The 10,429-nt window shown below is 43.3% G+C and overlaps 1 protein-coding gene across 1 annotated transcript; it reads right to left on the bottom strand.

The window, feature by feature from the left end:
- Positions 1–983: 983 nt before the first annotated feature.
- On the bottom strand, positions 984–10,242 carry trpm2 (transient receptor potential cation channel, subfamily M, member 2). The gene is made up of 31 exons (XM_077617745.1): positions 10,052–10,242; positions 9,719–9,899; positions 9,044–9,207; positions 8,792–8,969; positions 8,493–8,554; positions 8,233–8,433; positions 8,061–8,163; positions 7,583–7,704; positions 7,126–7,491; positions 6,610–6,747; positions 6,359–6,488; positions 6,139–6,284; positions 5,562–5,674; positions 5,238–5,336; positions 4,941–5,157; positions 4,743–4,861; positions 4,549–4,681; positions 4,309–4,480; positions 4,055–4,235; positions 3,797–3,978; positions 3,555–3,687; positions 3,393–3,480; positions 3,220–3,307; positions 2,990–3,135; positions 2,855–2,910; positions 2,754–2,783; positions 2,584–2,670; positions 2,438–2,516; positions 2,242–2,343; positions 1,597–1,710; positions 984–1,518 (listed from the first exon to the last, which is right to left on the bottom strand). The coding sequence occupies exons 1-31, from the start codon at positions 10,205–10,207 to the stop codon at positions 1,402–1,404; spliced, it is 4,203 nt and encodes a 1,400-aa protein (XP_077473871.1). The 5' UTR covers positions 10,208–10,242; the 3' UTR covers positions 984–1,401.
- Positions 10,243–10,429: the final 187 nt, after the last annotated feature.

The following is a 10,429-nucleotide window of genomic DNA, read 5'->3' as shown; positions in this document are numbered from 1 at the left end:
TTTACGGCTGTTGAAAGATCGTCTATACAGTGAAGAAGGCTTCTTCCGTCAAAAAAGTGGACTTTTTTTGTTTCAATCATGTATTGTTTTTTTTCCTTTTACCTTTGTTTGATCTCTCTATATATATATTCATTGTCTGCCATTGACAGACATAGTCGTCTAGGATGAAAAGCACCTCATGATTCTTTACACACAAGGGTCGCGGGTGGTGCTGGAGCCGATCCCAGCAGGCGGGGGGACACACTGAATCAGTGGCCAGCCAGTCACAGGGCACAATCAGCCTACCCTGCATTTTTTTGGGATGTGGGAGGAAACCAGAATACCCAGAAAAAAACCCACACAAGCTCAGGGAGAGCATTCAAACACCACCGACCTGAGATCGAACCCTCGACCCCAGGTCTGTGAGGCAGACGCCCAAACCACTCATCCGAGGGGCTGCCTAACACCTAGTATCAAGAAGATTGTCAAATATTACATGCAAATTACGATTGATTCTCAGGCAATAAACTTGGGCTGAATAATCTGCATGCTTCAAAATATTTGGACAGGAGAGGCAGTCAGAGATGTGTATGCAAAAGGAATACCGTGCTTGAGGAATGAGGAAGCTGTGGAAACCGATACTCCTGCAGCTGAATTGCAGCGTGCCTACTCGAAACTGCTTTGAAGCAACGTGACAAGTGCCGCGTACACAAACAATCACACAAGTGCTAGGTTTGCACAATTTTCCCTTGGGCAACACGGGCCAAAATAGGCACAATTGCCCAAGAGAAAATGTTGTTATGAAACGACTGTCATGTCTAACCTAAGTGTAGCACAGAGGTATTAATAATAGAGCTATGTGAAATTCGCTCATTGACGGCCATATAGACGTCCAATGCGTTTGCACTTTCACTACAATGAAATCAGACTTCTCCCACAAAAATCAACTCGGAAAGACCTTTAGAAAAAAAATGTTATGTCGAAAGGAATTTGGAAAGCCATTTATTAACATTAAGTACATGTTTCAAGTTTTAACAGAGACAAAATACAATAAAATTTAGTAGAATGACAGAAAGCCAGAACAGCATCATTCACATATTGACCATACTTACATAATTTGCATATTGTCTTATGCCTGGCAGGAGTAAGCGAAGCCTGGTGGCCCGGCGGAGTTTAGCGACTACACTTTCACAAAGAAGTAGACATTCAAGTAGTATTTATAGAGGTTCATATGAATATTATATCCATGTAGTTGTTGGACATCTGTCTATGGATTCTGGAAAGATGCATGTTATGGAATAAATTGTGAGGATTTAGAAGTAAGAGCAGCAAAGAGCAGAAAAACTGGATGATCGTGCATGTTTTCAGATAGCTTGAATGACACCTGAGCGGCATATGTTGATTTGCATAGTTTCACAAAGGTTATGAGTTTCTGTTATGCAGCATGGCAACCCGCCTCAGCGAGTCGCTTTGGTCAGAGCAAAGTCCGTTTTTGCTGCTCACCTCTTGCCACTGCAGAGAGTCGCGACTGCACGTCACCTGGGAGGAAGGAAGAAAGGTGTCAGGGGCATCACTTGACGTCTTTACCTTGTAGACATGTTAGATTTTGGCTCTTACCATGTTAATGATATCCTGTGAATCCTCACTTGAGTCTAAGTGAAGGTTCAAAACTGTGCTTTCTACCCAGGCGTTATCTGTGTTCCTGGGGTCGTCTACGTAACCTTCAAAAACCTGAACGCGTGATGGAATTGTGCAAATAGTCATTGAGGTGCAAAAGGGTTCAGTTCTAATTTTACCTATTTGTTTGTTTTTGAGAAAGAAAAAGAAAGAAAACAATTACAATACCTTGATGATAAAAATGTTGCACAATTCTCAATTCAAATTGTAATGATACAAGAAGAGGTTTGTAAATTTTGAAGGAAAAATAGACATTTAGTCTCAATTTGTCTAATAAATGTTCAAGAGGAAATAGTGCATTTTTTAGATCAAACTTGTAAAAGGATTGTTGTATATTTCAAAGAAAAAAAGCAATGTCATTTTTGGGGGTAAAAATTTAGAGATTAAATCTGAAATATCATCAGATTGAAGTTGAATTTGCAAAGAAAAAAATGTGTAATGAATTTCTGATTTGTAGGTTTAATTTGTAATATTATGACCATAGTGGTCTATTTTAAAAATACAATATGTCATGCTATTCCAAGAATTCAGAAAAATATCCCACAGGTTCAAACCTTACAAATCCCAGTGTTGAAATCGACCTACCAGTATTGCCTCTGTCATCTTTTCATGTAATCTTTCAAACAGACTCTTGCCTAAGGTGGTCATCAGACACGAAGGTAAACATTCCGAAGACTCAACCGGTCCCTGTGGGTGTTTGTCAAATCAGGGATCTTATCATAATGGCATGTTACCCACCCCAAGCCTAACTGTAAAAAGTACAATATACAGTCACACTCACCCCGGGTAGAACCAACAACTCTTGCTGCTTGTCTTCAACTGCCAAAAACTCTAAAACAGAGCGGCCAGTATCCCGCAGGCTAAAAAACAAAAAGAAATCAGTCCGGTTGCTATTAAATCAAGACGATTTGGTCGATGTGGACCCACCGCGTAATCACCAGGTCTACGTGTAGATTTGGACCCAGATGCGTGAGTGAACCCTGACCTCTGATGCCAGTTCTCCCTCCAGGGTTTCTAGGCAATCAGATTTGTGCTGTCAAATTGACTGTATGACCTGATGGATCAACATGCTTTCACCATTCCGCCGAACACCATACCTATAATGTTCCAACATTTTGGACTCCAATCTGTTAAAAAACAAAAAACAAATGGAATCAAGTAGCTCATTAAGCCATATAGCAAAGAGTTTAAAACGTACCCATACACAATGTCCTTTGAGCTATAATACGAAGGCACGTATGAGCTGAAACTGACCTAAAAACATTTAAAGAAATTGAGTGAGCTTGGGACCAGAAAAGCATGGGTCAGAGGGTCAAATCTAAATGCCGTTTACCTCCCACGGCACTTTTTCCTCGGGTACAGGGAAGCGAGTGACTTTGCTGTTCGGGTATTGGAACTGTCGGGCTTTGACGTGGAAGCCCTCTGTCTCATTCACCGATTCCAGAGGTTCTGAAGAGTCCTTACCTGTCAAAAGTGTGGCTGAAGGAAATTGGAAAACATGAATGAACCGAAATCAAAGCAGTTAAATACTTTACAGAAAAGGTAAGAAATTTGATAGCAGACAGGGTGGCTGCTCTTCTTTCCCTGCAGGATCCACGATTGACTTCAGACTCTCCATGATCCACTGAAGGCCTTTGGCTGACTGAACAACCTGCAGATAGTATTCTGTACATCATAATAGAGCTAAAACAAACTGTATCTTATGAGGATCATTGTGCAAAAGATCCAGTCAGGACCTGCTCTTCCAGTCGAGTTAGACGATTAATCAAGATGGTGGAGCGCATCTCTTCTTCCCGCTCCAGCCTATCGGTTATGGAGGTGACCCTGAAACATGACTCATTGGGGTTGATAAATGTAGAAAAGAGATGGCTAGATTACACCATAGGGCCGATCCCTACTTTTGCGCCGTGTCCACGATGCATCGCTCCATGGTCTGACTTTGCTGCTTTTGGGTGGAGAGCAAGTAGCGGTCTTTCATCAGGGCCTCCCATGACAGCAGCTCTTCCTCTTCAGTGTGAGGCAGCTCAGTTCCTGGGAAAAGGGCAAGAAAAGATCTGCCGTATGCTAACAACGTTAAAAAAAATTCTAGCGTTTGATGTGCTCGATTCAATCTTAGTCAACGGAGTATAAATGCACTCACTGAACTTTCGGGATTGAAGTTGTGGCCTACAAAGTACCACTCTACTGATTAATATGTAAAGGTGGCTGAGGATGATAAAGGGAGGAGGAGCTGAAGGCCGGCTGTGGTACTCCTTAATCAGCTCATATCTTTGGAACTTCCATATCTGATCAGTGTTGTCCTGCACTTCTTGGAATGTAAAGCTGCACCAAAGCAACAGAATATTTTGGGAAAAGTTTATAAACGAGGGTGAAGGGATGACAAGAAACGAGGACTCACTTGAAGATGGCGATCAGCAGGTTGAGGAGAAGTATGTTGGCGAAAAGGAGGTAAACGCACAACATGATGATGGTGAGCCATTCGGGGAAAGCTGGGGTTTGATTCTCGTTCAGTACCGGACACTTGGGTTTCAGAGGATCGGTGGCGTTCATGCTGCAGGAGTCCAAATCGAATTCAGAATCTGTTACAGGGAATCTCATGGTTCATTCTTGCCACGTGAGTAGAGATCAAGTTATCTCGCCGCGTCTGCTCACAATCGATGTTGGTGGGGAAATTGCCGAAAATGATGAGGTAGGGCTCATATACGGCGCCACGGAAAATCCACTCTAGTCGATTATCGTTGTGGATCAGAATGCCCTGTTTGGCTACGCCGTACGCCACCACCCAGATACTCAGCAGGAACATGAAGAAGAACATGTCCATCATCTAGAAAAAGGATTGCAATTGCGTGGAATAAGTAGCGCTTTCAAGACGTCCCCACTGGATCCTCTTACCATCCTCCTGACAATGATGATCTTTGGTCCAAGTGTCCTACTGATACTGAAAATGGCCATGAGACGCAGGCAGAAGACCACAAAGTCGATGCAGAGGATGATCTTGCCAGGATAGAAGAGCTCGGTGGTTAGCCTTGAGGAGACGAACCATGAGACTCCACGAAAGTCAGGAGAAGACCTTTTAGGTATCTCACCTAAACACCAGGCCGATGATGAAGAGGATTATCGATAGGACATCCAAAATATTCCAAAGTTCTCTGATGTACATCCTAGCCTTTCTATGGAACCCAAAGCCATCGGGGTCATAAAACAACTGAAATCCAAAAAAACAAAGCACATTGAAAGATGAAAAGACAACCCTGATTTCTCACAAGAGTCTTTACGGTTCCTACCTGTCGGAACTCCTCGCTGACCAAAGAGAAGAGCCACACATACAGCAGAAACTCTGCATGGGACGGCGTGGTTTGAAAGTCCATCATCAGCACCACCGCAAAGAGGAAGAGGAATGCAAAGTAGGACACGATATTCCAGTAGAACTTCACCTGCGGCGAGCTATACAGGCAGACTAGTCTGGACCAGCAGTTCAGAGACTTTGTGCTCGTGAGAGCACTATTGGGGTTAAAAAGTGCCATCAATATTATGCATCCCATTTGAGGAGGACAAGAGTTATCGTACATGTATTTACTGACGTGCTTTTGGGCCTCAATTGGTTCACACATCCTGTCACACTGGCCAGCGTCTTAATATCCTCAGTGTTCTCGTTTTGCTTCTGGATTAGTTCATCAGGTCTAGGAAGGATATGTTAAAGAATCAGAAAAGTCATGTCAGATGGGGAATGAGATTTTTATGGTTCTAAAACCATTGCCTGCTAATTGAGACGATTTCCTATCATCGCTCTGAATATAGCAGAATTAAAAAAAATACCAAATGCGTTGTTATTCTTTGGACAGAAGAATGTAATGTAAATGTATCCTTAGTTGAAGAAAGTATATTCATAGTAAAATGAGGGTCACCTATAAGTCAGGAAGCCGGTGTAAATCAGCGGGAAGAAAACCATGCAGGTCGCCACTCTCCAGACAGAATTGTCCACTGAAAGCTCACCACACCATATTTCAGTCAGCAGTGCCTGGTGAGGAACACAGAAAGTCACATTCAGCATTCTCAGCATTGTCCACCATTGCTAAATCAAAAATTTAAAAACATTAAAATATCAAAGTGCATCATTAGCTATGACCAGAGCCAAGTTAATCGCATAGACCGTCTGTGGTGTCACTGCATCCAGTCTAAAATGGGGCGATTGAATGTTTTTTTTTTACTCTAACCAATTTCTTATGATGATATACTTGATGATTTCTCATCGCAGAATGTCAGAAAAGTCAAATTAATCTGTTTTGGGGATTGGTGGAATTTACATTTCTGTTTAAATATTGGCACATTTGCACTCTTCTATATGGTCATAATTAGTTTGCAATTTAAAATTATACTGTATGGTATAATTTAAGCATATATTTGATTAACATAAATAGTATATTGTTGGCACTTACTCCAGTATAACTTGCAGGTATTTTCTACAAGATGAACTAACTCTACCTGTACACCTGACAGCGCCACAAAGCTTTTGCAGTTTGCCTCCAGCGCTAGTCTCAGACACGTGGTCTTTCCCCAAAATGGCGACACGCGAACCAGCAGCTTCTTAACCCGCTCTTCACCGCTACTGTAACAATGGGTAAACACACCTACAACGCAAACGCACACAGGTGAATCATCTCTGGATAATTTGCCCTCAAAAACGTGTGCCATCTACTCATACCAATGGCGTGCATCTCAAAGTAATCGGCTAGCTCTTGCGTGACCGCAGCCTCGTCCGCGTCATTTCCTTCCTCCGACATTTTCCTCAGGATTTTACAGGCAGCGAGAGCGGCCGACATGCAGTCTGTACACTGCATACACAATATATACTGTAATTTTGAACATAGTAGCATTCCCAACCTTTTTTGCACACAGGTTTTAAATTAGAAGTTGGATCATTTCCCATAGTTTTCCCACTGGGATGTCGCCTACCTGCTCCCAGAAGATTTCGGCCAGCTCCTTATTTTTCTGGACGACGGCCCAAAGAAAAAGATCTCTGGCTGGGTCTCTTTGGGCCTCGGCGAGCTGCACTCTGAGGGGAGATTGGGAATCTGACAGGCTTCTTGACATCTAGATGGAAGGGGGAGGACGAAACAAGGTGATTTGGTGTAAGAGTGCTATGATAACTACAGTAATCCCTCGTATATTGCAGTTAATGCAGACCAGACATAACCGCGATAATAAAAAAATCGTAAAGTAGGGTCACTCCTATTGTAATTTTTTTTTTTCTTCAGTGCTGAGTTCTAGTAGAAAGTGGCTTCCGCTAACGAGTTTCAGCACATTTCACATTTTTATGAACTATAAAAAAAAGTAAACAAATAAAATAAAATTAATAGTGGAAAAAAATTACAAAACAGTGTATTTGCGATAAGTAAAGACGCGATAATTGAGGGATTACTGTATTAACTTTACTGCAGCTTTTTGGAGATGTATGAGCTAGCATCTTACCGAGGCATTGTCTTCCATGTCAAACTGGAACATCAAGGTGGGCGGCAGATAGATGGGCTGTGTAAAGTTGCCTAAAAGATGACGCACCTCATCTGATACGTGACTCAAGTTGATACCCTGGCTCTGTCCCTCCCGCACCCGATTCCTGACAGCAAAGACTTTTCTTCTTCCACCGGAGGAGGCGCGGACACGCTTTGCTAGCTTGCGCAGGAAGACGCAGTTGGGCAGCTGCTTGTAGAGGTCACACAGAGTGTCTTCGCTATGGAGGAACTCCCGCAGACTCACGCCATTCTCCAGCAGGAGGCTCACAAACTGAGGCTTGTTGCCAGCTAGGGCTGAGAACATGGCCCAGTGGAGCTCACTAGACTGGAGGAATGAGAGGAAATGAAGTTGGACTCAGCGAGATGAATGCACAGTACAGCTGGAGTTAAAGTGAAATCATTTCAAGCCGACTTACTTTCCACTGGCTTTCGTCAGTGAAGATCTCAGTGGCGGCTATGTCCACTCTGTTCCAGACTATTGCCAGCTCAAGCTGTCGCCGCCATCCCTCCACGACCTGCGATGCGCTAGCCCGCGAGGCTGAAAAGATAACATGTTGGGCTGGTGAAGCTCTTTTCGTTCAAAGTCAGTGTTCTATAATGTGAAAGCAATCGGCCATTAAAATGTAAACCAATCCTTTGTCTGTCGCTCAGTGACTCAGGACCATTAACTGTCTACTTGGCACTAAAGAGTGGATGCGTTCGTCCCGGAGGTTTTCCTAATGAGGTTTTGATGCCGGGCAATTGATGAGAATTAGCTCCCATAAGCATGCAGTGGCAGAAAGTCAGCAGAAATTCTTCCAGGAAATTGTCTTAGTGATATCAATGGATTTCAAAAATGGAACACATTTGGAAAGGGCTGTAAAATGATCTAAAAGCATTTTAAGCAAGACTCACCTTTGAAAAGTGCTTGTAGAATGGCCACATCCACGTCTCCATGACTGTCTCCACCTCCTCTGAACACAGTCAGCAGGTGAGACATCCTGATGATGTCCTGAATCTGGCACAGGGAGTGGAACAGATCAATATAAAAATTGAGGAAGAATACAAATGAATTGTGTCTATTCACCTTTTTGGTCCATTCGATGATGTTGAGGTCAGTGAAATTGTCGTATTCGAGGCTGAGGAACTTCTTCAGCAGGCGGTGGATGAGGCTGATGGTGACCTGGCTAACGGATAGTCCAGCCGCGTGAGCGATCACGTCGGCCATTCTCCCAGAGCCCTCCAACACGACGCATGGCGTGTCATTGAGCATTGCCGTGTAGATGGTCTAGAAGGAGGTAAACGTCGGAAATGGATGCGATAATGGCAATATGAGCGAGAACTTACATTGAGAGTGCCTGCTCCGCCATCCAAAACCACCAATACCACAGGGATGGTCACTCCCGCAGCTGATAATAAAGGGGGGGGAAGAAACAAGATAAAAAAATTATGTCCTCAACATAGAACGTTGGTTACGTTGATTTCCTACAAAACCAAGTTTCCTTCAAATTGCAGGTTTTGAACATCTGAACTTCTGGAATGCTGTTTGTATTGAATTGTATAATTCACAAGTCAATTTTGTTCATGCGACTTCTCTTACGTAACTTTCTCAACAGGACGTTTCCAACAAGAGTAACGTACGTAACTTTTACAGTGGCCAAGAGTCTGTCCGGAAATGTACTTCTCTAGCTGACTCCTCAGATTGACCTCGACGCCGTAGCGGGCGTGGGTGCCGTCATCCACTAGCAGAAAGTGGGTGTGGTTGTTATCAAGGCGGGGCAATCGACCCATGACGTCCATCGGGTAATGAGCGGGAAAACAACCCTACGGAGAAGTTAGAGAGGAAACGACCCTTTTTTAGAACATGATAGGCATCACCAAAATGATGCTTATCTTACCTTAGGGTGTACCAATGCTTCTTTATTGTGAATGACTCCCCATGTTGCCAATCCAATGGTGACAATCTGACCCTGCATGGAGCTGCTCAGAGAGTAATCCCTCACTGCCTGCCCCACATGCTTCATAACACCAGTGTTGGTTCCACCTGTGATAATCCATGCCCCTGCAAAAAAGCAGCGGGTTATAATTATTCATGTCTATGCTTCATTTTTTTTACTGTTTTTCCTCTTTGCTAACCTCATTACTCATCAAGTCTCCTGCTCTTTACAGAATCCACTTTTATTAGCACAAGCCTTTTATCTGTATCGCTACTTTGGTATCAAAATCTGTCTTGGCAATAACGTAAACATATTTTTAGAAGTGAATTAAGATTGTATTACGTATCATTCTCACTGATGGAGATGTACACCAGCAACTATATACGCTATCGATCTCTGTTTTGTAATGAAGTCTTGCAGGCTGTAACCAAGCCTTTCCTCTTTAAAAAAAAGTGTCATACATTAGTTTTAGCTACTGAATTTACAGAAAATTGGAACTGTATTAGGGCCAATTAAAGAGTTTTTTACATACTTAATTCTACTGATTTTAATAACTGCTGCATTTTACGGACCATCAGTCACACTTTTAGATGCAGTAGGTACAGTACAGGCAATTGCAAGCCAGGCAGGGCTTACCTGTTGTCTTGGCCACTTTGATGAGACCTCTTTGGAAGACATTCTTGAGCCGGGTCTTCAAGTAAAAGTTCTTGGCTCCTCCAGTGACCGATATGAGCAGGTTGGGTGGCGTCAATTTCCATTGTTCAGTCATCAACTGGTAAATCACTTCTGGACTGGTTTCTGTGGACACTCGAGCATACTAACAAAGAAGAAAGAAAATCATTGGCTCACTACCTGCCATTGATGTCCATAGACAATGAATCACTTAAATCACTGCCAACCTTCCCAGTTCAAATGGATGGAATGTCAATGAGTTATGCATGAAGGCATACATTTTTTTTTCTCGTTTACCTTGGTCGTGGTCTGCCTCGATCCCCCAAAGTCGATGTCCCCGAAAGCATCAGTGGGTACTTCACGGACATGTGTGTGTGGGTCCCAAGTCCCACCGCTGGAGTCTTCCGTCCGGATGGCATCGTCCGCATGCTCATTCTTGGAGTAGCCGCACATGCACACATCCTCTCTGCGGCAAGACGAGAAAAATAATTACAAAGTGGTTATGTCCGTCGCAATCAAAAAGCCCCCCCTACCTGCCGCTTTTTTCAAAGTAACAACATTCTTTCTTGCAGATGTTCTGCCGGATCCAGGTAACATGATGGAAAGTGGGCGTTAGAGAAACCACCTTTAGGGCTGTGCTGGCGCTCAAAGTCAGATTTTGAATGAGCTGGGAGC

This window comes from Stigmatopora argus, chromosome 13 (assembly GCF_051989625.1).
Source record: "Stigmatopora argus isolate UIUO_Sarg chromosome 13, RoL_Sarg_1.0, whole genome shotgun sequence".
NCBI classification, from domain to species: domain Eukaryota; kingdom Metazoa; phylum Chordata; class Actinopteri; order Syngnathiformes; family Syngnathidae; genus Stigmatopora; species Stigmatopora argus.
This window is presented reverse-complemented; position numbering and strand designations above follow the sequence as displayed.